This window comes from Pagrus major, chromosome 8 (genome assembly GCF_040436345.1).
Source record: "Pagrus major chromosome 8, Pma_NU_1.0".
Taxonomy (NCBI): Eukaryota; Metazoa; Chordata; class Actinopteri; order Spariformes; family Sparidae; genus Pagrus; species Pagrus major.
Window position 1 is genome coordinate 17,684,398 of NC_133222.1, and position 26,993 is coordinate 17,711,390.

Consider the following 26,993-nt stretch of genomic DNA (forward strand, 5'->3'; position numbering starts at 1 on the left):
TGTGCCGGACACTGTTTCTCCAGCCTGGGCCCCGGCTCCTGAGGTAGGGGAACTGCTCCTCCATTGCCCTGTAGATGGATGCCAGGTTGAGTTTCTGGGAGGGGGAGGACAGGATAACTTTGGAGATCAGAGCGATGTAGGAGAGCGAGGGTTTTGAAAAGAGCTGAGTGTCTTTAGAGGAGGGATTGTCTGAGGAGCTCATCATGTCATCTGGATTGGTGGGGATGCTCTCGTAGGTACTGACAGTATCTGCAATTGTTGCAGCAATTTCTTGTGCACTAATTTCTCTGCTGTCCTCCTCTGTCTTAGATGCATTCATGAAGACACATCTTGCTTTCTCCTCTTTCATGTGTGAATACTTCTTGAGCTCCGGCCTTGTTCTTCCTTCCTCTGTATTCATTGTTTATTTCAGCTGTTACATCCGAGTCCTAGCACCGCAGTATTCTGTCTGTACCAGATCCAACATCCTCTGACAGTTTGGCTTTTCCTGTTGGACAAAACTATCACCACACAGACAGCATTTACGTGCTTTTATACTGTTCATATCCAACTTGTGGGCTGGGTTCACCATTCTTCAGTTAAAACACGACACTCTTACTCACTGTTAAAATATGTATTTTATTTGCACAGCAAGATTAAGGACTAACCATTTTGGTCATGGTTTTGGCTGGACATGCCACAGCTGTGAGATAAACACAGGAAGTAGCACAAACACAATTCATAACTGTAAACTGTATAATTCTGTTATCTGAAGATAAATCTTGATATGATAAGCAGACAAAAGAATAATATTGTGTGGAATGGTTATGGTGATGGTTTCTTACATTTAACTATCAGGTTTTCACAGTTATTGCACCATGAGAGTCAGTAAGAGTCAGGCCTAAACAATCTGTAAAGGCCATTTGTCCTGTTTTAGACCTCACATTACCGATTGTTGGCCAAAAGCAACAAAACACAAATAGCCATCATTGTAAATCTCATGCTTGTTATACAAATAGCACTATAACTCTCCAAGGAACAATTAGTTTGATGACGTAAGAATGATGTCAACAAAACTTTAACAAGCTGGGGTAGTTTTATGGTAAGAAAATGTGTTAATTATCAATCTACTGTATATTGTAGACTATCACACAAACGCTCTGCCTCGAAGAGGCAAGAGGATGATATTTTCTCCTCCTGAACTTAGACTACTGTACATAGTTTAAGTCCCTTCTGGCCTATTTATAGTGTTGGCCCTTGCAACAATGTCATCTGTAACTGGACTCCATCTATTTAGTCAAGGCATGTTGAATGTCAGTTGCCAGAAACAGAAGCACTGCAGTTCACTTCCCACCGACTCTCTCACAGAGAGCCCCATGGAGTCTGTGGAACAACCAAGACCTTTGGGGGCCTGTAGCCTCTTAGGAGTGCCAGGCCTCAGCACCTGGGACCTGGATATGGACGATGATGAGGGTGAGGTTTTAATTGGCATCAGGCCCAAGTCCTCTCCTCTACCACGGAGAAGAAGCTCTGTCTCTGACGAGGACTCGGAGCCTGAGCCGCCCCTGTCTGGCTCTAGGAGGGTGTCCTTTGCGGACTCCAAAGGTCTCAGTTTGGTGCAAGTGAAGGAGTTTGACTGTTGGGATGTACCCAAGCTGCCAGGATATGACTCAACTGAGAGCGAAGGTAAAGATGCAGAGGAATACTTTCTATCTCCTCTCAATTTCTCCCTTACATTATCAACTGAGGAGCTGTTCATCAAAGTCAGGGAGCAGAAAATGGAGTTGGAGTCCATCAAGTTACTTCCAGGGACCACAATACTGAAAGGAATGATCCGTGTCCTCAACATTTCCTTCAATAAGGCGGTGTACATCCGAACCACTTTGGACTCCTGGTCCACCCACTTTGACCTCCTGGCAGAGTACATCCCAAGTTCCAGTGACAGTCTGACAGACTGTTTCTCGTTCAAACTTACCTTAGTACCCCCGTTTGGGGAGCAGGGAGCCAGGGTGGACTTTTGTCTACGATACGAGACACCTGTGGGGACATTCTGGACCAACAATAACAACAAGAACTACGTGCTGTTCTGTCACCAGAGAGTGAAAGAGAGGAAAGAGAAAACACAGTTGGAAAATGTGAACAGGAAAAGCTGCCTGAAGGCTGTCAGGTGAGGCTATAAAATGTTTCACTGGTGGTTTTCTTTATGAGAAATGTCTGTCATACCTTAGGTGGAAGAGCAGACTGGTCGTGTCTGCCATGCGATTTAAAAAATATCGGTCAAATAATATAGTTACCAAAATTGTAACTGTTGCTGTAATTATTGTTGTTACTTTGCTAACAGCCTTGACATTATATTGACGGGTCAAACTGTATGTAAAGCTAAGGATAAAATGGCCAATCGGGTTTACTTACAACACCCATTCCAAAAAAGTTGTGACACTGTGTTAAATAAATAAAAACAGAATGCAATAATTTGCAAACAAACTTTTAAAGACTGTTAACTAAGTGTTCTCGAGCCCATAAAATAATATCCGTTATACAATCATGTGTTTCAGAGAGTGGTGAACCTCGCCCCACCCTTGCTTGTGAACGACTTAGCCTTTTGAGGATGTCCTTTTCATACTCAATCATGATACTATGACCTGTTACCAATTAACCACCTGTTTACCTGTGGAATGTTCCAAACTGGTGTTTTTCCATTCATTTTTTCATTCAACAACTTTCTCAGTCTTTTGTTGCTTCTGTCTCAACTTGTTTGAAACATGTTGCTGGCATCAAATTCTGAATAAGCATATATTTACAAAAATCAATTAGGTTGATGAGGTAAAATATGACACATATTGCCTTTTTACTGTTTTCAGTTGAGTATACGATAAAAATTAGGATTTGCAAATTACCACATTTTGTTTCATGTTCGTTTTACACAGCGACACCAACTTTTTTGGAATCAGGGTTATACATGTGATTGTGTGAGGGCTGTATTTTCTTTCATTTTACATAAGTGGTGGAAAAATCCTCTATATAATTGCTGAATGAATAATATGTTTGATTGACAAAACTGTGGTATGGTGCAGGGGTTGTGCAACAAAGCTGTTTGTGAATACTAAAATAGCCAAAAAGTTTTTAAAAATCCAAAATGGAATATCACATTTTGCACCAGCAAAATTATTTGAAATATGTTTTAATCAAAAAGCACTAATGTATCTCAACATTGTCACCTTATGTGGTTTGTTGACTGGTGATCTCATAAGTAAAAGTCTGACCAAACACAATTTTATTAATTCACAGTCAGAATTTCTCCACTGTGGAAAACATTTCAGCAATGGAAGCTTCATCTCAGGAAAACATATCAACAGGTGAATATTAAACATGGTGATTGTAAAATTGAATTGAAAAAATGTATATAAGCATGGTTGTAATTATAATGCCTCAGTGTAAATGTAAAATGTATCTTTTCTCCAGATGTCTCAAAACATGGAGAGAAAGTGGACATGAAAGCCAAGCAGATCTCTGATGGTCAGTCAGTAAAGTCAGAGGAAGACGGGCAGAAATTACTGGTGAGTAAAAAAAAGCATTTCCTTATTTCTCTTTTGGGACATAAAAACCAAGATGCTATAGTCCAGTTTACAAATACATTCATGTTTGCTATAGACTTCCTTCCTAAAGGTGCACTACGTAGTTTTGGGGAAGAAATGTTAATTTTTAAGCCTAAACAAACAAAATAAACAAACTCTCTTTGTTTTCATGACTGGAAAAACTGAATAAACAAACTGAGCCCAAAGGACAACACAGTGGTGGACCCTGCCACCTTTCTAGCTTCAAACAGTGTTCTGGGGATGTTACTTTCCTCTGAGAACAGCTTGTTTATTCAGTTATGGAAAAAAAATATATTTCTGAGTTTGTATCATTACCTCATTAATATTGTAAATATAAAAATTCTGAGTTTTAATTTCTTCTCCAAAACTACATAGTGCGTCTTTAAAGACAATTCAACACATTTTTGCATGCAACACAATCTTAAGCATGATATTAAACTGTATACTGAATAAATTATTGTGACTCACAAGTTGCTTGAGATTATCTAATTGCTCTTAAATCCTAAATCTTTCCAAACTTAATTTGATTAGATGCATTAATGAAAGAGAGCTAAATGGTGTGTCTGTGAGGTACAGGAGGAACAGAAAACTTAACATGAGCCCTGGTGCACTCTGAGAGTCTCACATGACCGGGGCTTAAGTAGCACCAGCGTAACATTATGTACTGTGCACCTTAGGGACACTCAGTGCCTGTTTTGCACCTCCCAAGTGTCTCATATTTTGTCATACATACTATTTTGGGACTATTTTAATCATTCATCTCATTATATTTAATCAAAAATGCAGTCAAGGACACTATTTAATCCGAGCATGTTCCTGTGTCACATGCAACTTTAAATATCACCCTACTCCCTTTTCTTAAACCAGCATAACTATTCTGTGAGCAAACTGAAATGAATCTGTTGTTGATGGACAGGCCGAGAACCGAAGGAACTGCAGCCGGAGAAATCGCAGAAGGGCTGCACGGCTGGCTCGGGTGAGGGATCTCTTTGCCCAAAGAGGTGGAGGGGCGAATGGCACTGAAAGAGATGAATCACCTCCAGAAGCAAATCGGGCAACTCAAGAAGAAACGCTAAAGGAGAAGCAGTCAGATATGCAATCATTTTCTGAGGCTATCAGCAAATTAGAAGGTTCTCCACTTGTTTCTGAATCATGCAGTGAACCCGTCTGTGATGTTCCAAATGATACGTCACCAGCACATGACCTCACATCTAACAGTGAGCCAGGGAAATCTGAGAGCATCAATTTGGCTGACTCAGCCACATTAACAGGAGGTGAGAGTGCCGCAGATATCCCAGACAACAGCTTGCACTCAAATGATGATCCTGCTGCTGCAGAATACCAACATATCAACAAGTCTGTCTCCAAAGCTGAGGAAAGCAGTCAGAAGCAAGGCATGAGTCATGATTGTACAACCAACATTGCAGCTGAACCAGCTGACAGTGTTGTTTCAGCAATGAGCACTGAGAGTCTTGTTAGCAAGAGCGACAGCTTCACATTTGGAACAGTGGTGGCTCCGCTGTATCATCAGGTGTCTGGCAAAGTGGGAAGTGAAAGTCAGAGCGTAGGTGATTGGGGGAATCCAGTCCAGGCTACACTGAATGTTGGAGACTTAAGTCATGCTGAAAGAAGAGACACCAGCTGCACTGTTCAAACAGGTGCTCACAAAGTTCAAGCACATGTGGTTAAGACTGAAAAATCAAAGCAAGAATCCTTAGATGCCACTCTGAATAATCCTCCCGTTGAAGAAGAAGAAAAAAATGACGTCCCGAACCATGCAGAAACTCAAAAAACACATTCAGGAGACACAGTAATACATCCACACACTGTGAACGCTATAAATACAGAATTGTCAAATCCACAAAAACCCACAGAGAGTTTACATTTCCAGGGAGAAGCACAGGAAGACAATCTAACCCATGACCTCCGAAGCCAAACCACAGCAGAAACAGCACAGGCTCAACTGTTGGAGCATGCACGTACACAAACTAAAACTAATCTAGATGACACTGGTGCACAAAGTGAAACAGAAGAAGTCGTGGCCAGTCCAGAAACCTCATTTATACCACTCAACAGCTATAAGTGTGTGGATGAGTCAAACAAAGACATAACAAATGACGTTTGTGGCACAATAACTGAATCAACAAACAATGGCATGTCAGAGGAGGATAAGCTACCAGAAGCTTTACATGAATTGAATCCGAACCACATCAATAATTCATACACACAAGAAACCGAGAATAGCTGTGTTTCTTGTTTTGGAATTTTGGAGGAAACAGATGTCACACCTCAGATGTCTCTTGAAAACCACAAAGAAACTAATGATGTGGAAAAAGAAAATAAAGAGAAAATGAAGAGTAACTATCACACATGTGTTGACACGTTCGTGGAGCTCAAAGATGAAGACACTTTAAAAGATGAAGAAATTATTGTTTCAGAAGAAATGGAGGCTGCTGTCTTAAAACGGGAGAATATTTGTTTAGCAGACACTGCTGAGGTAAAAAACTGGGAAATGATGGTTGAAGAAGAGGAGAAGAACATATTAACTGATGAAGAGGAGAGTGTGGCAATAAGTTCAAAGGCAGAGGACGCTGAAGAAGTGGAGGAAGACCGAGGACAACAGCTGGATGACACAGGGAATGAGACGGCATTAGAAAACAGAGATATAACAGAGACGGACAACGAGAAGAAAGAGGAAATGGTGATGAAGATTACAGGTGCAAGGGCAAAAGAGAACGAGGCTGAAGATGCAGATGCTTCAGGGGACAAACACAGGATTGGAGAGGAACAGATTGTGGAGATTGTGGCTGGGAAAGATGACGAAGCATTTGAGAAAGAATTAGAATATGTTAAAGCCAAAAAGACAGCTGGAGAGGAAGAGCTAGTCGAGGAGAATGAGGTAGACAAAAGAGAGGAACAAGACGAAACAGAGTTAGAGAAAGAAGAACTCTTTGCAGAGATAGAAGAGGTCAGTGTTGAAAGGATAAATGTTCAAGGAGAAGAGGAGATAGAGGGGGAGGAGGAAATTGATGTAGACTTAAATGATGATGGTGTGGAGTGGGAGAGTCACGTAAAACCAAGGGAGGAGAATCCAGATTACAAGGAGGAAATTCCAGTTGATGAAACGTCAAGGATAGTAGATGCAGAGTTAGAGAGCATTACAAAAGGAGACAGTGAAAAGAGATTAGATAAAATACAAAACAAGGATGATGATGGTTTATCTGCTCTTGATTATGTGCAGGACAAGAGAGTAACTGACAAAGAAAATACAGGAGAAGGGCAAAATGTACAAATCCCAACTGAAATGGATCTTTACGAAGAGGGAGCTTTTCAGAGCAACGAGAATGTTACACATGACCTATTAAAAGCTGTGAGAGATGAGCTTGAATCTGCTGCTGCAGAGGGAGGTTCAAGCTTTTTAGCAAATGAACCTGAAAGTGACCAATTAAGCCACAACAGCGCATCAGAGTCTGACTCAGACGATGAGGTGGAGTTGTACATGCACTGTCTGAGAGCAGTTCACACCGGAGCACAGGCCCAAAAAGACAGGAACAAAGAAACAAGCTTCAGTGGGGGCAAAAAGCCGTCTGTCAGCAGAAACAAAATGCTGTCCACACCCATGCCATCCATCAGTGAGTCTCTGGATGAAGAACCGAACCTCAGCTGCCTTCAGGACAATCATGAAGAAATGGAGACAGCAGACTTCCAACCCACTGCTGCAGCTCTGCCACCGTTGAGTCAGGAACGGGAAAGCATCAACAGAAACGTTTCATGGTGGAAAGAGACTTTTTCCTGCAGTAATATTTCAAAAACATTGTTGTGCACCACCTTACTAGTGGTATTTGCAGTTGTGGCCTTCCATTATGATTTTCTTGCCTGTTTTGGGCTCTACGTGATATCAGTGATTTGGCTTTGCTGTCAAGGTGAGAGGCAGCCAGCTAAAAACAACAACAGGATAGGCTGAATTGAACTGTAAACGTCTGGGTTGTTTTAGGTATTGTTTAACGTGGACTTCTGAGGTGTTTAATGAGTTATGACAGCCACGGATTAAAAACTCTCCCTTTTTGCGACTTACTATCATAACACCATTTGATACGTCCCTTCATCTGAAGATAAATTAATTAGAAGAAGGAAAAAACACACATACAACAATGGATAATAAAGGGCACTGATTTAAAGCCAATATGACACATATCAGAATAAATGCTGTATATTCCCTATGGGAGGATGTTAACTCTCTGTTGTCAAGAGTATGAACCAATTTCCTTTATGCTGTACTGTACATGAAGCTTTGCGTCGATTCAGACAACAGGCTGCGGACCACTGCTCACTGATCATTTCTGCAGAGTGTTAGTGCATTTTTGAGGTGTAAATGAAACTTGTCAGTGTGCTGTGTGTATGGATGCATTTGTGTGGGGTACATTAGTTTGTCTGGAAAGTAATAAACTACACTGCAGACACATAATTCAATGCTTTCGGTGGCTTTTTTAAAAATTACTTTGTGTGTTCATAACAGTGTTTATTACAATCATTGTTCGTGCATCAATCAGCGAATGACAGTTTTGGACTACTAACAAATAAATAGCAGGGTAATATACTTGGAATAGATTTTATTTCCTCTAAACATCTGCAGTTCCGTAACAGATAATCCAGCCCATATTCAGTGTTTTGCAAAAGAAAACATGAATGCCATCAGGGGTATGTTATGTCAGAGATATGCGGTCAGACCCTGAAACTCTACAAGAATGCAGAAACCGGATTCTGACCTGACAGTTTGGATTCTTATTTGTGTTTCTGCTGTGTTGAAATGGTTTTATCTTGGTGTGCATTCTGATCAAATCGGGTATCGTTATCAACACTTATCAGTATTAAAATATGTTTGGCATCAAGGTGACCAACAGAAGTATTAACCTGTTTTTTCACACTGAGGGACAGGGATTTTGAGGTGTAGCCTGCCAATGAATGAACAAACAGGCCCTGGAACAGAGTACGAGTTAAACCTTTTTTTAAGAAGTATTCCTCATATTTTTATGTCTTTTCGTTGTCTTTTAGTGGGAAAGTATGACGCACTTCTTTCCAAATAGAGTACAGCCCTTGCGCCAAGTCCATGTGCGTGACTTGCAGCTATAGCATGTTGTTCTTCTGCCTATTTGAACTTTGGCTTTAAGCTGCAGTGTTTTGAGCTGAACACAGCTGCAGTAATGTATTTGCCAGAAGATTTACGGGCAGTCCACTGTGAGGATTACCACTCTCTTTTTGTCACATAAACATGAATATTTTTAGCCATCAAAGGAAACAAAAACAACAGTTTCGACAAGCCAGGCATACAGAGTGATATAGTGATCTCTGCAAAGATAAATAATAACACTTGACCTTAATTAATAGGTGTTGTCCTCGGTAACAAAGCCCATGAGAGCAATAATAATACATTTTTATTAGCTGTGCAGGTGGAGCTTATTTTGGCCCTGTATCATCAGAGCACGTTGGCTGACCCCTACACCTGTTGGACCGCATCCGTATTCTGATAATGACTGCTGTGTTTGATACCTACTCCAGACTGCAGCCAGCCAACTGTCTTCATATCCACACTATCATATGCCTGTCTGACCTCTTTCTAGGACTGCTATTGCTCAAATGCAGTGATAAATCAAAAGTCATATGGACTATTGCTTAAGCCAGTAGTGCTGTCTTTCTACATAAAGCATATAAGAGACATTTGCATGTTTATTTACTGAAATATCAACATGAAAAATGAGTGATTGATGATCTGAACCATACAGAACAGAAAAAATCGAATTTAACAAGAGGGTCCTTGCGATGCTCTGGCCTTAATCACATAAAAGCAACAATTAAATAATAGTAAAAATATATCTGAAAAAAGGCCTTCATCAATGTTTCTTGGCAGCCTTTATGTAAGACCTCACGTGATGATTTTATGGTGTAAGTACATCCAACCCCTGACATTATCACAGTGCATCAAGCAGGCATATCTACAGCTTCAGTAGAAAGCAATGTTGGCATCATGTGCTGTGTGTTATTTTTGGAAGAGAGGAATCGTTACAGTATGTTCTGTCAAGGGGTTTAAAAGAATTGATAACTGTGGTCCGTTTAAGAAAAGGCTTGGATTCAGCTGCAGTTGTCTTTATTTCACACAGAATTTAACTTTAAATCAAGTTAAAAGAAGTGTAGGAACTACAAAATAGTTGTTTTGTAATTTCATTGCTGCAACACTCTTATCTTATAATATTATTCTTTTTGACATAAACATCGTCACCTAACCCGAAAGATGAAAAGTACAGTGTAGATCTGTCTTTGTGAATTCAAGTTATAACCCTGAATCTAAAATGTTTAGCAATATTTTGACTAGTGCATGCAACATTTAGCTGGGCCTTACCTGTGCTCAACTTCATGTTCATGACTGTTCACCTTCACAGATTACATCTGTGGAATAGAATATATGTATATAATAGAGTAATAAAATAGGAGAAATTTTATTGTTCCCCCAGGGTGAAGAAATTGTGTTTTTCTAACCAACAGAAATCACAAAAGCACAGCATGTCATCAAATCTTCAGCATCATGGCAGTGATGCAGAAGTTAATACAAGTTGTTTTTATTAAAATCTCCCAGCATGGGTGTATTTCAGTGCTGTTTTTTTCATTGTATTGAAAAATGTCTTTTATTTAGCAGAGATACAGTGTCTTCCAGAGGGCATTACCTCAAATTCTGAAATGATTAGATGTTCAGTGTGCTTAATACTAGACAGAGCTTTCCTGTAAACAGCAGAGTTATACAGAGTATTTAATAATTTCATTGGCAGCCTAAGATTTTCCCAACTGTTTTGACAACAGCAGCTTGTTTTTATTAGCCACAGTCAGCTTACCATTCCAGACTGAAACGCGCTTTGTCAGGCTGACACACTCTCTCCAGCATAGTTTGACTAACTCCAAAACTGTTTAGTTTCATAATAACAAGAAATAATATCTTACTATTTCACTCTTGTTTAGGCTTTTAAGTTCTTTTCCTATTTTTTTTTAAATGCATTACCTCTTCAAATTAGCACTTTAATGTATTATTCAGCACTCCTGAATAATCTGCACTGGCATCTAACCAGGACTTGCAACATTAATTATCAAGAAAAAAACAAAATATCATGTTCATGTCCAGACACACTCTCCCAAATCTATTGTGCAGACTGCATCCAACTGCTGTGCCTAATCAGATTATCTCACTTGCTGAGGCAGTTAGCCAAGCGTCTTTGCTGTGTGGCTGCATCGGTGCCAAATCAATGTAGGTTGCACTAAACATTTGTCTAAGCACTTTTTTTGAAATATACTATTTTGCAAGAGGACCTATGGTTTATAGTAAAATTTAAGTTATGAATTTAATATCACTTAACTGCAGTGGTTGTAGTACCCACAATTTACAGTATGATTTGATTGTTCAAATATACAAATAATAATGAAATACATAAAAATGTACTGCCACATGATTTAAATTCCTTTAAGCATTGTTTTCCATGCCAAGTCATTTGGTTTTGTATTTTTTTATTTTTTTGGTCAAATAAACTTTATTTGGAAATATTTAAAGTTACAGCAATAGCACACCATGCCAAGGGGCAAGATAGAAGTAGCCTTTATTAATACACGACAAAAGATATTTATAGGATGTAGAGGTTTTATTATATTTATTAAAGGTTTATTCGTCATGCACAAAATCAATGTGTATTAAATGCGAAAAGCTGTGTTTAAAGGATAAGTTCACCCCAAAATGAACATTTTGCTATCTCAGGGCTTGCAGAGACTTTGATTATGCCAGATTTGCTTCATCAAGTTATTTTTTATAGAAATAAGTCGCATCGTTGTGATTTAAAAAAAACATTTCTTACATTTTTTATTCAAATTTTGACATTACTCCTGAAAACATACAGTCACAGAGGCAGCCTAATTTCACGAGTTATAGGATTTACAAGGTGCCTTTAAACGCTCCACGGCACTCACGCAGGCTCGATTCTCTTCCTCGCCCGTGATTGGACGACGGACTGTCAGTTCTGAAGCATGTCTGTCAGAGCCAACCAATCAGCTCGCGTGTTGTTGGCCGGTGCACCGGTTCGCCGGTCGGTTTGCAGCTGGGGAAAGGGGAAGCGACTGGCGGAGGAGGCAGCATCGGCAGCACGGTGCTATGGACCTCAGGGACAATGTCGAGACAGGGGAGACGGAAAACTACCCGGAGCTGTTCTACATGCCGATCCCAGATGAAGCACCGTGCAAGAGGGAGCAGGAGAAGCTGTCAGGGGTCGTCAAAAACGTCCACAGAAAACTGCGCAGGAAATACAGAGAGGGTAAGCAGCCTGGCTGGGCCCCCCTATCTCTCTCTGGCCCTGCAGCCGAGTGGCTAACTCTTAACATTAGCTCAAAAATACTAATTTAACTCATTTTCCGTTAACAGTACTCTTCGTAAAGCTAACATATTCTGCTTGCTAATGTTAACGTCACCCCTCCTAGCTAACGGTCTGGTTTTGTGGCTGGTTAGCTAGGTGTTATGGAGGCAGACCGCATTCAGCAAGCAAGGCCTTTAAAGCTACTTAACAATAACATAACCTACAAATTATATTGCCTTTTATAAAGCGAAGTCATGTATTAACTCTTATCTTAAACCCGTGTACTGACAACCGAGACCTTACTAGGTTACTAATGAGAGATACCAACAGAGCTGTTGACAATGAATGACTTTCTGTCGCCTCTTTATTGCCAATAAATGATAAGTCCCTGGACTGAACAAACATTTCCCTGAAAACATCAAGGACTGAAGTTTTTTACTCTTGATTTCTACTTTTAAAGAGGAATTTTCCCCATGCATTGCTCACGAATAAAATTAAGGCAAGGGAAGTGTATTTGTATAGCATCAATGAGACACAAGGCAATTTAAAGTTCTTTACAAGACATTAAGAAAACATAAAAACTTTGTTTAAAAGACATTAAAAAACAAAAGCAAATGGATATTTTCAGATTTAAAAACAAGTTATGTATCTAATTTATTGGAGAGCAACAGTAATCAATAATGTTACATGGTCTGATTTAAATGAGCTGACCAAACTCAGATATTACGGAAGTTTGTTCCTCAAGTAGGGATCATAGAAACTAAATGCTGCTTCACCTTGCTTGGTTTTGATCCTGGGTATACTTAGTAAACCCAGATGAATTGAGGGATCTGGATGCTTTGTGACATGCATGTAAATCAAAAAGGTACTGTGGTGGTCAAAAGTTTACATACACTTATTAAGAGCATGTTTGTTATGGCAGTCTTGTGTTCCAATGATTTCTACAACTCTTGTTTACTACTTCGTCACATGAAGTTTGATTCAACAATGAATTCATTATGAGTCTTCAGAAAATGTATGAAATCTGCTGGGTCCATGACTGTCTTTAGGCATGAGACCAGAGTTCTTACTGGCAGTTTGGATACCACTTTAGGATGAATTTTCTTCTGCTTTCATAATTTGGGGAAGTACAAAAATGTCCAAAAGTAACCACTTAGTTGGCAGATGGTTCTCTGACTGCTGACTGTGAGACTGAGATTTTAAAAAAAAGAAAAAAGAAGAATGTTTAAGTTCACCTGAAATGTTGCTCTCCATCACCTCATCTCACATCACTCAGAACTCAGACCAGAATGATTTGCAAATAAAATTAGCAAGACCATAATCAGTCTTTCCAGATGCAAAACTAAATGCAGCTTCATTCTCTCATGTGTTTGTGTTCCAGTGACTGAAATAAAAAGTAATGGATGTTTTAAAGCTGTAAAGACTGTGTCAGAGTTGGATTTCCACAAGAGTTAGATTGTGTTCATCATCTGCAAAAACTTCTTTCTTCTTTCCTATTATGAGTCAATCTGGATAAGATGTAAAATGGGAAGTTTGGAAAACCCCTTTCACAATACTTAAGAACTGACATATGACATTTGAGTGTCAGTCAGGGTGCTCAACATGTTTGCTCAAAGAAGAAATTGACATTTGACTTTACAGCACCAACAAATGGATTTATTCCAGCTACGAGTTTGAAGTTTGATACTGTTTGTAGTTCAAAGTGCCTACCAGCAAATAGTGCACTAGGTTTGAAAACTTGCTACAGTGCCTGCCCACACAGAGGCTTTGTGCTGTTGTTGATGCTACATTCTCTCTCTCATTTTGTCTTCCTGAGGAAATGCATAGTCCTACCAGAGACTGTGTAGGAGGGGAACACAAAAAGGAGAATTCAAAACAGCAGGTGTGAAATTGTTACTCTGACGAAAGAAACTTAGCATCAGTTCATCATTATCTTGTGATTGTAGCAAAAGAACAGCCAACAGATTTATTTGCCCAGTGTCTGCAGGTCCCTAAAATGTCTTAAATTAAATTTTATAAATGTTAGGCCATAGTTTGTGAGGTGTTTAAAGCCACATGTATTTCATCCAATTTCTGTTATTCATCTTTTAATTTTTATTTGTTAAAATGAGTCAAGCTCTTCTGGTTAAAAGTCCTCATTTCTGATTTTACAAATCTTTAAACCTACCACTGAACCCAATAATATATTTTTACTTTATACTTGCACTTACCTGTCGGTAAAATGTAGATTAACTGCTCTAATAACCATATTCCTGCATAAAACCTACCTCTGCATGGGACCATATTTATGCTACTTACCTGCAAAGTTGGTTAAAATCTTTTAAAAGGCATTCAATTTAGGTGTCTGTAGACAATGTGTATTTGACTGTGAAAGTATGAAAGCCTCAAATATCATGATCTAAGTTGTCTCCTGCTTGTTTCATTTGACTGATTCTGAATCAACAATATGCATGTTAACATTTCACGGCTCTGAAGTGTCAAAGTAAACAGCTGAAAGACTCAGCAAAGAATAACTTCTGCTATCAAAAACTGCAAAAAGGAGGCCAATTACTCTCTTCTATCAGTTGTGTAGTAAACAATGCAAAAAGATGTTAGGTTTTGCTGTTATTTGTGTGAGCCCTGTCCTACTTTGAAAGCACTACATAATCATAATGACAGATCAAGTCATGTTTTGAATCATGGTGTTAAATCACAAAATGTTCAGAGTAGGAGAGACTAGCTGGTTGTTTTGGAGGCTAGAACAGCCCAGAGAAGTCGTCCTGGTAGCAGACCTCATGATTGGTTAATAAGTAAAGCATGATCTGGTAGGCTTGGCATTGAATCACAGTGGTCATGCTTCCAGGGTGCTGCTGTTTACCACCACTCCTCTTGTTGTCCTTTCATTTCTGCAAATCTGATAAAGAAGTTTTTCCCTGTGGTCATGGGATTACACCCTTATCAGCGTGTTTGACTACGGTACAGGCTGCAAACTTCTGAGCAACTGTGAAGATGTGCTGAAGGGATTTTTCTGTGGATATTATTCTAACTGTGAAATAGCTATTTGAGGATGATTTTTAGTGAAACAGTTCCACTTCAGTGCTGGCAGAGACGAGAGAACACGTCGGGAATGTAGCAGGAAATGTGGCCTGAGATTTTTTAACAGGTCTTTCCAAAGGAATACTGTTTTGGTGCTGGGATGACCAAAGTTGAAAGTAGGTGGTGAATGTTTGCTGTTTGCGATGGATCGTGATGTCAGACTAAAAGAAGCAGATGACAGCAGGGGATGATTGTATAGTCAGTAGTTTAAGCTAACTTTGAAAGTCTCAGTTGATTCCTCTTAACTGGTGAGCTGTGTGATTTACTTTCTGTGTTTTTGTTTCTTAGTTCTGTCGTTATTTTTGTGTCCTCAGTGGGCGACTTTGACAAGATCTGGCGCGAGCACTGTGAGGATGAACAGACGCTGAGTGAGTACGCCCTCGCCATGAAGAACCTTGCTGACAACCACTGGACGAAAAAATGCGAAGGAGAGGGGCGCATCGATTGGTGTCGCAGGTACGACTGGCTTCAAACGTCTTCCAACGTCATACAGCTGCAGTTTTAGACCTCATGACTGTGAATTCTGACTCATCCAAACCTGTAGGATGTGCTTTTGGGACATGTCATTGTCACTTTCACAGTACTGTTTTGATTCAACTTCCACAGTGTCTGTCAGGAATACTTTTTGGACGGCGGGATGAAAAGAATGTTAGAAAAGGATGAGAAAAGTGCCACGCTCACCATGGGTCTGACTGCAGCAAGTGCCCAACCGCACAGCACCATCCCCAGGTAAGTTATATTTAAAACCTCTCCTGCCATAAATGTAGATCTTTGAACCTTTTATATCCTAATTGTATACTGTATACAGATTGCGAAGTATTCACTGTATACTCACCTTTATAGTATACTTTTTTGCAGTTACTATACAAGAAATCAACATTCTTAACTGTTTTGTAATGACAGAAAATGATACAATAGTTGACGTCAAATCAAACTGTTACTTTAACGACAAATTAAACTTTGCATATGTCCTCTAAAGATATTTTGCACATTTTTTTTGCTTTTGGAGCTGTTTTACCGGTATTCCCTAAGTATTTACATCTTTACAGCTGTGAGTGGCACCTTAATTTCTCACATTGTAGTCTGCTGTACCCCAACAGCACCTTCAAAAGTTGTTAATAGTTACTTTTTTATGCATAATGCTTAGAATATTTAGAATCAAAAACAGACAGAACAACTAAACAAGAGCCTAACTTATTTTTTTAAGGCTGATGTTGATATTATGGAGAAAAAAATTCCAATATCAATATATCGGCCAATATACACGCATTTTTTGCAAATGTGAATATCAAACATTTGTGACAAAGATATGTAACGGAGGCAGAATATTTTATAGTTTAACATAAACTTAATTTTTTTAAATCACATTTTCAAGCTGCTTAAAACTTTGCAACAATTCAAATTCTCTAGCCTTATACTACTGGCACCTACAGTCTGTAGTGTATATTACACACAGTGTTAAAGAAGTGTTTGATACTTAAACTTCACTATGATATCTGCTTTTGTTAGTCTTGTTGCTGAGGAATAGAACGTAAAGTTTGGCATCAAGCTCGCCCCTAGCTCGGTCTAGTAGCATGAAAATAATTAGGTAAAGTAATGTGAAGAGAAAAAAAGTTCTTAAGGAATACTCTTCGGCAGAGCGAGATGAAAAGTTGTATCTTAAGCCTCCAGTTAGTCAGGCATAATTGTTTAAAATACCACTTACACACTGCATGCCTGAAGGTGGTGAAAGAGAAAAGCAAGTCACTAAATCATCCTCCTCCTCTGAGGACCATGAGTGTCTGTACCAAACTTGTACCACTTTTTTAAGAAGCAACTGTAAGCTGTTGATGTCGACACTTCTTCCACATTTGTGTTGCAGTTCAATCTCTCAGCTGGGGAAAATGCGCCTTCTTGACGTGGGAAGCTGCTTCAACCCTTTCTTGAAGTTTGATGAATTCCTTACAGTTGGTATCGACATAGTGCCTGCAGTTGAGGTATGAGTGTTTATTTATTCTGCTCACTTTTTGTTGACAACATGTTTTAAATTCACAAAGAAAATGCATGAGGTTTTCCTGTCAAGTGGCTCCCTACTACCATTTCAGAGCAAAGGCAACACCAGAAATGACTCATGCCAAGAGTGTCAGTGTTGTGGTTAGACAGTCTGTGAACAAATTCAGCAGAAAGCGGAACAAAAAGCGCTTTGCATTCTGCAGCTGCAAGACGAGAAACTACATAGTGATGACAATGACAGCTCATGAACAGCAAAAGATCTCATTGGAACCATCTGAATTTCTGCCTGTTTTCTCCCCTTCAGAGTGTGTACAAGTGTGACTTCCTCAACCTTCAGCTCCAGCAGCCTCTCCAGCTGGCTGGTGATGCGGTAGAGGCCTTCCTCCGCCAGCTCCACAACCCCATCGACGCTCTGCCTGCCCAGCTTTTCCACGTGGTGGTCTTCTCCCTGCTCCTGTCTTACTTCCCCTCCCCATACCAGCGCTGGATCTGCTGTAAGAAGGCCCACGAGTTGCTGGAGCTGCACGGCCTGCTGCTCATCATCACGCCCGACTCCTCCCATCAAAACCGCCACGCCCTGATGATGCGCAGCTGGCGCGTCGCGGTGGAGTCACTGGGCTTCAAGCGCTACAAATATGTCAAGTATTCCCACATGCATCTCATCGCCTTCCGTAAGGTGTGTCTGGCGACCACCAGCGACCTGGTGTCACGCAACTACCCTGAGATGCTCTACATCCCTCAGGACTTCCACTCCAATGAGGAAGAAGAGTGTGCCGACGTGCCCGTGCAGGTGCGCTCCGAGTTTGAGGATGACCAGCTGGCTTGGGGCTTCACGGAGCTACCTGACACGCCCTATGATTCGGATTCTGGGGAGAGCCAGGGCAGCTCGGTGCCTGGCTTCCACGAGCTAGAAGACCCCATCCTGCTTCAGAGCTAAGCGAAACCAGCTACCCCCTCCTCCTTTTCTCTACGTAACTGTCACCTCCCCTTCAACTGCTGCGCTGCCAAATTTAACCTGCTGCATTGTTCTCCCACTTCTCCTCCCTCTTCTCGAAATAATGCAGTTTGCACAGTGTGAAAGAGAGAAGTTTACAAATTATTTTCTCATATCCTCACTCCTCTGAGAGTACACACGCATACACACACACATATACACATACCACACACTAAGATGGATATATTTTGATAAATATCTAGGTTTTTTAAGAGTTGGAAAGCGAATGCCCTTAAGATATCTGAACTCCCTTCTCCTTGATTTCCATCCCATCTTCCAATCAGCTCTCAATAACAAAAGTCAGCTTGTCTACATTCTGTACTCAGTCTCTATTTCAATAAGCTAGTGTGGCGGGCTGCTTCATACAAAAGACAAATACAGCAACGAGAGCGGTGTGACAGGAGTTTGATTGGACTGGGGAGACTGAGGTGGAATGACTGAACTGGTACGCTCGCTTCTGTCACAGTCATGCAGCTAGATTTTCTGAAAATTCTTGATGTGCATTTAGTTTTCCAAGACAAAAAAAAAAGAATATCATTGTTTTGAAATATATATTCTCAACAGTCAAAACATTGGTGTTGTCCAGTGTTAAGTGTGGCAATGCCATTTTAATTTGGCATCCTCTGAATAATTTGTGTATCTTTTACAAGAAAGTGGTATTTGTAGCATTTTAAACATTTTCAGTACCATACGGTAGGAGTATTACTAGGTTTGCTAATGTGAAACTGTAACTGTGTTGACTCATTGTGTAACAAGGTACGAGTGTTTCAAAGTAGGTATTACACTTTTTTCCTCCTCTCGTTATCCTCACAAATATGAAAACAGATTCATCTCCTGTTAGATTTCCAATACATCTTTGTTCTCAAGCAGAGAAATAGTACAACACTGCAAGTCAGTGACCCATATCAAATGGACTTGCCAGCACCAGTACCCTTTGACACAATTTTGTAACTTTGATGTGAAAATCAGTACTCTGCCTCCAAAAAGATCCAGATCTGAGCTCCTCACAGTCAGAAAAATTCACCTCGACAGAAGAGATTTGCACTAATTTACTGTTTTGTCATATTGAACCTCTGAAAAGGTGAGAAACTCTAGATTTTAGCAATAGCAAGCGAGACCAGATCTGAAGAGCCTGTATCCTATGCGGGCAGGTTTTTAGCTAAAGACACTACCAGATGAAATGTCAGTGTGTGTTCCTGCCTGTCCCTGGACAGGCCAAATGTGTGGGTGTGGTTGGGTTTTATCAGTGTGAATGAAAGAATGAACCTGCGTTGTTTTTTGTCTGTGGCACTTTATCATTGATCCCAAAGGGTGTCACAAAAATGTAATTATTTTCCTATGACGACAGTTTTACAACCAGTATGATGGGCCCATAAGATAATACCAGTGAGTCTAAGGTGCCTTCTTTGTTCTCATTTACTGTATGTTGCAAGCAGACTTTCATGCCCCTGGAGAAAATGAAACTCATACATATTAACAAAGAGATATCAAGCTTCTTTGGTCAAACAGTACATACAAATGTGCAGTTCTCTGTCATATTAATGGATAACAAATACATTTCCAGTGTTGATGTAATGCAGTGTGTTGTTGCCATTCCCATATCATTTTCCAGTTAATACACATCTCACCACTTCTGATATCTCCTCTGTTTTCACAGGAAAAAAAAAATCACAGTACCACACATATTCAGACTTTGAAGAAGCGTATTTTGTGATTAATTGGTGCATTTGTCTTCCAGTGTTTCTTTTTGGTCTATTTGCATGAGATGGTTCATCTTCATTATCAACATTTTCAACAATGCAGAACAATGTGTGCTTCTAGTATGGTTGTATTTCTCTTTTATAAATGAATGTAAAAGTAAGGTGTCTTCGTGTTTTTGTGTGTGTGCATGTGTGCATGTGTGTGTGTATTGTACCTTTTACTTTTAAACAGATCAACATGAGTAGAGGTTTTTAATTTTTTTTTTCACGATTTTCTAAAATTGTATAGACCAAACAACTTTGGTTAATTAATCAGGAAAATAATCATTAGTTGCAGCCCTTATTTGTTGAATGTATTGTTCCTAACCTTTGAGGCCATTTTGGCATTGAGGCCACGTCCTCTGTATTTATTAGGTGGTAAAACATTACACTTGAAAACGTACACGATGGTTATTTTACAGGCTAATTCTAGTATATTACTGACGTCCAATATACCTACAGTATGTTAGCTGACTACATTAAGGCAAACAGAAAACTAATGAAGTAAATAAATATAAATAATTGTTTGAAAAAATACAGATAGTAAAACACAACTTAAGTTTTATCTCAGGTTGTAGGGCTGCATTGGGGAGCTACTCTTTTGCATAGACTTTTAGCACAGAATGAGCCTTTTTACAGCTGCTTGGGTGTTGTTGACTAAAGGGTTGCAACAGTAGGCATATAAATAACAAGTGTTACTCCCAGAAATTACTCAAATGTGGAAAACTGACACATTTAATAAAGAGCCGGTCCCATTTTCCAACTGAAAACTCAGGATAAAGTAAGTAATTCATAATGAACCCTGACTTAAAAATTAAAAAAATTTAAAATTAAAATCGGTAAAATACGTTCTTAATTAACATGTTTATCAACATTTTGTGTGAGAATATTTGTGGAATTTGCCTTTAATGCTGGTTAGGCAGTTTTGCCCCTTCGCGCTTGCCGTAGTCGAAGCTACTGTCATGGCGTCTGTCAACCGACTCAAAACTTTTGACGTGACAACAAACTTTTCTAACGGATATGTCTGTCAGTCTTCTGACAGCTCGGTTTAAGGCGCTGCATTTCAGACCCTTTAAAATCCGCAATGGACACCAGATGAAAAGTACACAAACAACGAGCGTGAAGATGTAAATGTTTATTCGTGCTAACGTTGACCGGCGCAAAGATGCATCGCTGGTAGCTAACAGTAGCTAAGCTAGCCACTTTCAACAGGTTAGCTAGCTTAACTTTCAGCTAGCTAAACTTTTCGCTAAAGTTTTTGTGTCGGGGTGATTTCACATGTCATAAAGGACTGGAAACCGACTCTAACCCGTTTAAAGTGCCTGTTTTTGGCTTTGGCCTGTTTGTTTTTCATCTCAAAATGTGTCGTTTTCTACGCTACTGTGTCAGCCACTGCCTTCATGCAGCGATGACCCGGCTGGAGGAGGTCAACGGAGAGGTGAGCATGTGGTCGTCTGTCCGGTGGCTGGGCTACCTGTCCAGTCTCAACCTGCTGGTCGCCCTGTGTTTGGGGCTCTATGCCCGGTGGGAGAGGACCGCTGAGACCATTCTTCTTGTCATCTTCATCCTGGCTCTGGTTGTCCTCGGAATAGCGAGTATAGTGTACTACTACTTCAACATGGAGAGGCTCAGCCTCAGCCTCGTCCACCCGTGGTTCGGCTTCCTGCTGGGACTGCTGTGTTTCCTCAACAGCCCTGCCCTGCAGAGCGACCTGAAGGAGCGGGCGGCCAACTACATGCTGCTGACCAGTGTGGCTCTGAGGACGCTGTGGGCGCTGCTGGACCGACTGTTCGGATGCACCAGGTACCGTCCTGCCTTCCTCACCTCGGCAGAGCGGCTGGAGCTGGTGGGTTTCGCCGCCGCCAGCACGGTACTGCTCCTCCAGAAGTCCCTGAGCGTGATGGTGCTGGTGGTGGCGCTGGCCACAGTCATGGTTGCCCTCCGGATGAAGGCTCTCCTGGCTCTTCCCAACTTGGTCTGCTTCGCTGTCATCACCGGCGTGCTGTTCTTCCAGTCTCTGAACATCACCATCAACCCCTTCGCCCTCGCCTGCTTTTTCAGCCAGCTCATCTGCGACCCTCTGCTGGACGTCTACTTCAGCGGTCTGTCTGTGACCGAGCGCTGGCAACCTTTCCTGGTGTGGCGGGGCCTGTGGCGCCGGCTGTCCCTCCTGCCCCTGCTGGTGGTGGAGGTGACCTTCATCGTTCTGTCCGCTCGGAAGCTGACAGACCTGGACCAGTGGTACCTGACGATCCCAGCCTTCGTGGTCTGTGTGCTCTTCTGGGCCATCTGCCACATGGTGTTTGTCATCACAGTGTGGGGCTTTCACACCAAGCTCAGTGACTGCCAGAGGGTGTGCTCGTCCCAGCTCGGGTCAGGCCTGGACAAGATCATGGCCTCAAAGGGCATGAGACATTTCTGCCTCATCTCCGATCGCCTGGTGCTCTTCACGCTGGTGTCAACAGTTGCTGTTGCTGTTCTTTGCTGGCAGGTAGGGGCAGCTAGACACTGAATATCTTATCTTTTTATAGAGAGATGCCACGCATGATCAACTGAATATCACAGGACTGCATGACTCCAAGGTTCTTCAAATCTGGAAATACTTCTTTTATTATTATTTTTCATTTATTTAGCCTTTATTGAACCAGGTTGGTCCCATTTAGACCACATATCTATTTTACAAGGGAGACCTGGCCAAGAATGACATCAATACAGAGTTGCAACAGTAAATTAACAGGAAAACACACTTAAATAATGAGATGAAACATTTGCACACAGCCTGGATTTCAGCATATCTTTAAAACTGTTCAGTGGTATATTATTCTGAAGTTTAAGTCCAGTGGGTGTTGAAAACCTAAAAGCTTTATTTCCAAATTCAGGAAATTACTAACAGTGAGCACAAAACAGGATTTTGTCATCAGGGATGTAACAGCAGTTAATCATCTGGAGGCAAATGCACATTAATATATTCTTAATTCTGCATAAAGGTATGCTACAAAGACGTAAAGATTTTTCTTTTAAAGCCAGAAAAGTAAATGTAATCTTTAGATAACGGACACACATTTTTTCTGCTGATCTTCTTGTGACCCCTCAGATTTGTCTTGCGAACCCATGTGAGGATCCTGAGCCCCAGGTTTGGAACAACTAGTTTGGACAGTTTGGGAATGGTGTGATGTGAAATAATAAATTGACCCATTAATGTGCTCTGCAGGCCTCCAGCAGTATCTTCGTGAGCATGTTTCTGCTCGTCCTGCCTCTGGAGTCTCTGTTCCATGGGCTTTTCCACGAGCTCGGGAACAGCCTGGGAGGAACGTGTGTGGGCTACGCAGTGGTCATCCCCACCAACTACTGCAGGTAGTGTGTAACACAAAACTACTGGCAGATAAGGAAACAATTACCAGCCACTTTTAGGTAGACTGTCTGGTTCTACCAGGGTGTATGACAATAACAAAAAATACCACTGTGTGATGATAGTTGTAAGAGGTAAATATCAAAATACTCTGCAGCTTTAATTGAGTAGTTTGTGTTGTTCCTGATATTTGAAGTGTGAATTGCATCTTTCCAGACCTGTTTCCTGCACAGAGTGTGATTCAAGTTTAATTGTAATGATTGTTGTCTTTGACTCAGTAGACGTCCCCTGACCTGTGCTGAATAACGGATTTAAATGGACAGGATTCACCCACTGTCCTCTTGTTTTTCCCCCGGCAGTCCTGACGGTCAGCCCATGCTGCTGCCTCCAGACCAGGTGCAGGAGCTGAACCGACGCTCTACGGGCATGTTGAACAACGTGCAGCGCTTCTTCGCCCACCACCTGATCGAGGCTTTCGGCTGCGACTATTCCACCAGCGGCGTTTCCCTGGAGGCTCTACAGGCCAAGATCAAATCCTTCCTCGAGCTTCGCACGGCAGACGGGCCTCGCCACGACACCTACGTCATCTTCTACAGCGGCCACAGTCACCGCTCTGGGGAGTGGGCGCTGGCAGGTGAGAGGGGGGATGATGTTGATGCGGTTATGATTGGTAAAGGTTCATCCAGTGACCAAATGAATGGTAATATCATAACAAGTTAGTCTGCACATTTAATTCTATAAGGATTAGGTTTGTACAGAATAGTTTGAAGGTTCAAAGCTCCAGTCATAATGTTGACACTCAAATTTGAAATCAACGTTCGAATGCTGCTTTTCTGCTTGTCTATTAATTCTGTTTAAAATCAGTATTTTTGCACAGTTGAAGATAGAGATTAGGTAACACTGATATTATTAGTGTTTTACTATTTGTAGAATTAGATTCCAGTGTTGGCAGTGTATGATTGTTCTCATGTTATCCAAACATCTCCAATAACTCCAGAGCGTTGTAAAGTCCAAAAGTCATTATTTATGACAAAATATAAATGTAATAATTTTAAAAAATTCACAGCCTGTTTTCATTTAATAAATATTCTGCTCCAGTCCATATTTGTTGGTGTTGAGCCTTTCAAAAACAACATTTTCGCTGTGCTCAAAACTGATTCTAGCACACAAAAGGGGAGCATGGGCAATTTTAGGCAATTTTTTAAAATCCACTGTCTGCCCAACAACAAAAGATGGAAGGATGGACTCGCGATCGCTGATAGTCGACCAGGATTTTGGTCAAGGATTTTTTTAAAAAAACAACATTTTTTAGGGTGACGTCATAAAATATGATGACTGACACTCAAAGTTTCATTTGAAAACCTCAATATAGGCTGTTAATTAAAAAAAAGAAAGACAAACAATAAAAAATGACATTCGGTACAGCCCAAAGAGATTATGATCATAATTTTGCCGTTCAAAGCTAATAAAACTGGTTTGGGTGAAATTGTTTTGCTTTGCGTTGAGAGTGTGTTTACTTTAGTGTGTTGAGTGTAGTTTTTTCTGGCAGCTATATACCATGATAGCATAATAATAATAATAATATTGTTGTATTTATATTACTCAAACTTAACTCCCTGGCTGTGACCCTAAGCTAGTGACTCAACGCATCAGTGTAATGGTGTGGGGGAATTCAGCTTAATTCAGCAATATAAAAGACATTTGAGTCATTTTTAGTTAACGTGAACTTAAAACATTCCACCTATTTGATTAAATTAGTAAACAAAGAAAAAATGTAGGTGAAATAAAAAAGACTGAATGAATGAGATGAGGAACATTTCTCATCTTAATGATTATTCTGATGTCACTCATGGAATCTAACCCTCCTCTTACTGCCAGTTAGTTTTATTTTTAGTAATCTCATCTCACTCTTCTCATGCACAGTTTGTTTGTGTTTGATCTGTAATCAGCTGGTTTCTGTGTTCATCATCAGGAGGAGACACTCTCCGTCTGGATCAGATCTTGGAGTGGTGGAGGGAGAAGAACGGCAGCTTCTGTTCGCGCCTCATCTTAGTGCTCGACTGCGACAACTCGTTGCCGTGGGTGAAGGAGGTCAGGAAGGCAGAGGATCTGTACGTCGCTGTGCAGGGAGCGACGCTCGCTCGAGTGACTGACGTCGAGCACCAGGACCCCCCACAGCTCGGAGACTTCACCTCTCAGTGGGTGGAATACAACTGCAACTCAAACAGCAACATCCAGTGGTGCGAGAGGGGCAGGGCGGTTAGTGCCAACTACGGCGTCTCCAAACACTGGAGCGACTACACGCTGCACCTGCCGACAGGAAGCGATGTCACCAACCACTGGAGCATGTACTTCCCCCGGATGACGTACCCGGTGGTCCAGTTGGCGCTGTGGTGCGGCGGTCTGAACCTGCTGTGGCTCTGCAGCGCCTGCCTGCGATGCTTGAAGAGAGTTAAACTTAACTGGTTTCCACCAGCGATACTGGACACTGGCCAAGGCTTCAAACTGGTCAGATCATAGAAATATGAACAAGGGCTATTTTTATTTTCAGAATATATTTTAGACAGAGTATTTTCTAAAAGTCAACCCTGAAAATAGGCAGCTATTGGATTGTAAATTAACCAATTACTGAAAAAAACGAATCTCCAGGTTACTGATGCATTTTGGCATTTGTCTTTAGTGCCAGGTTTTATATTCTTTTAAATTCCTTTATTATGGTGTGTTTATAGCTTTGATTTAAAGATCTTAACATCCCTCTCTAACAGTTATGTTAATGTGTGGGATGAGACTGAGCACAATGACCCTATTTTGCACATTTTTGCATCGTATTTACTGTTCGATCCGATTCCACCTTGATTCTAAAAACATTCGTGTTGTGCCTTTTTACCTTAAAACCACCAAAGAGTATCTCGCTCCCAAGCGGATCTATTTAACCTTAAACCAAAATGGCCGTGGTACATTTTCAGAGGAAGATCTCAGGCATTATTAATATTCGGTTTCTAGAGCTCAACATTTTATATTATATTGTTGTTGTATTTTGATTGTGAAATGATTCCTTCTGCACCCTTCTGTCAAGCTTCGAGTATATTCCATGCACTGCTTTGTGTCCGGTGTAAAGCTTTTAGGAGGTATTTGCTGTACACTCCAGCTGCTTCAGGGAGTCCAGAAAGTTTTTTGATTTTTTTAACTGTACTGACGAATGCACTACAAGCAGCCATGTGTGAGAACTACAATATTTATGTCATAATAAATCCCGGGACATTTAATGTATCACATGATGAGATGTATTTTCCTCCTGGGGTTTATTGCAGTTTACTGGGCTATGCAAATTAATTATAATCAGTTTTGTGTTTTGCGAAAGAATTTGTGGGAAGAGAATCGGGTGAAAAGTGGATGGAACTATGCAATAAATGAGACGTGAAACTTCACTGCTCGAACCACGAATTTAATGAACTCCTCATTGAATACATTCTGCTATTGGTTAAACTGAATCAAACAGGTCACTTCATGTGTCGGACACTAAAATGACAACAAATCTGATCCTACACACAGAAAAAGCTAATTCTCTGCATTTTTTAGAGGCTGTTATTTCCTAAACATTTCCAGTAAGGTGCTGTATCATTTTGGACAATAAATATTCAGTCATTCATTTATTATTAGAATTTTAAAATTTCATATTATGCTTAATTGTCTGCTTCCCAGTAAACATTTGGTGAATGTTCAACTTACCTGAATAAATGTCAAATTACATTTACTTTACAGGAGATTTCCTCGGACATTATGAGGAATTTACAACAGACCACTTCAGAACGTATCCCATGCACCCATGCATACGAACACCACTGAAGACAAACTACTCATTGGGAGGTTTTGTGGGTTTGTTAAAGGATA

General features: G+C 40.6%; 3 protein-coding genes across 5 annotated transcripts; all 3 read left to right on the forward strand.

Moving 5' to 3' along the window:
- Positions 1-1,382: 1,382 nt before the first annotated feature.
- On the forward strand, positions 1,383-7,986 carry ppp1r3ab (protein phosphatase 1, regulatory subunit 3Ab). Its single transcript, XM_073471392.1, has 4 exons — positions 1,383-2,146; positions 3,268-3,335; positions 3,442-3,536; positions 4,492-7,986. The coding sequence occupies exons 1-4, from the start codon at positions 1,437-1,439 to the stop codon at positions 7,537-7,539; spliced, it is 3,921 nt and encodes a 1,306-aa protein (XP_073327493.1). The 5' UTR covers positions 1,383-1,436; the 3' UTR covers positions 7,540-7,986.
- Positions 7,987-11,695: 3,709 nt separating this feature from the next.
- Positions 11,696-19,875, forward strand: samtor (S-adenosylmethionine sensor upstream of mTORC1). 2 transcript variants are annotated; one of them, XM_073471220.1, is made up of 5 exons: positions 11,696-11,914; positions 15,343-15,484; positions 15,635-15,757; positions 16,890-17,004; positions 17,325-19,875. In XM_073471220.1, exons 1-5 carry the CDS (start codon positions 11,755-11,757, stop codon positions 17,955-17,957), a joined length of 1,173 nt encoding a protein of 390 aa, XP_073327321.1. In that variant the 5' UTR covers positions 11,696-11,754; the 3' UTR covers positions 17,958-19,875. The 2 variants fall into 2 exon arrangements, with proteins under 2 accessions (XP_073327321.1, XP_073327322.1); XM_073471221.1 differs by lacking the exon at positions 11,696-11,914 and adding an exon at positions 14,815-15,144.
- An 824-nt stretch (positions 19,876-20,699) lies between these two features.
- On the forward strand, positions 20,700-26,546 carry tmem168b (transmembrane protein 168b). 2 transcript variants are annotated; one of them, XM_073472936.1, is made up of 5 exons: positions 20,716-22,244; positions 22,848-22,886; positions 22,965-23,107; positions 23,462-23,736; positions 25,075-26,546. In XM_073472936.1, the coding sequence occupies exons 1-5, from the start codon at positions 21,114-21,116 to the stop codon at positions 25,620-25,622; spliced, it is 2,136 nt and encodes a 711-aa protein (XP_073329037.1). In that variant the 5' UTR covers positions 20,716-21,113; the 3' UTR covers positions 25,623-26,546. The 2 variants fall into 2 exon arrangements, with proteins under 2 accessions (XP_073329038.1, XP_073329037.1); XM_073472937.1 differs by lacking the exon at positions 22,848-22,886 and having other exon boundaries at positions 20,700-22,244.
- Positions 26,547-26,993: the final 447 nt, after the last annotated feature.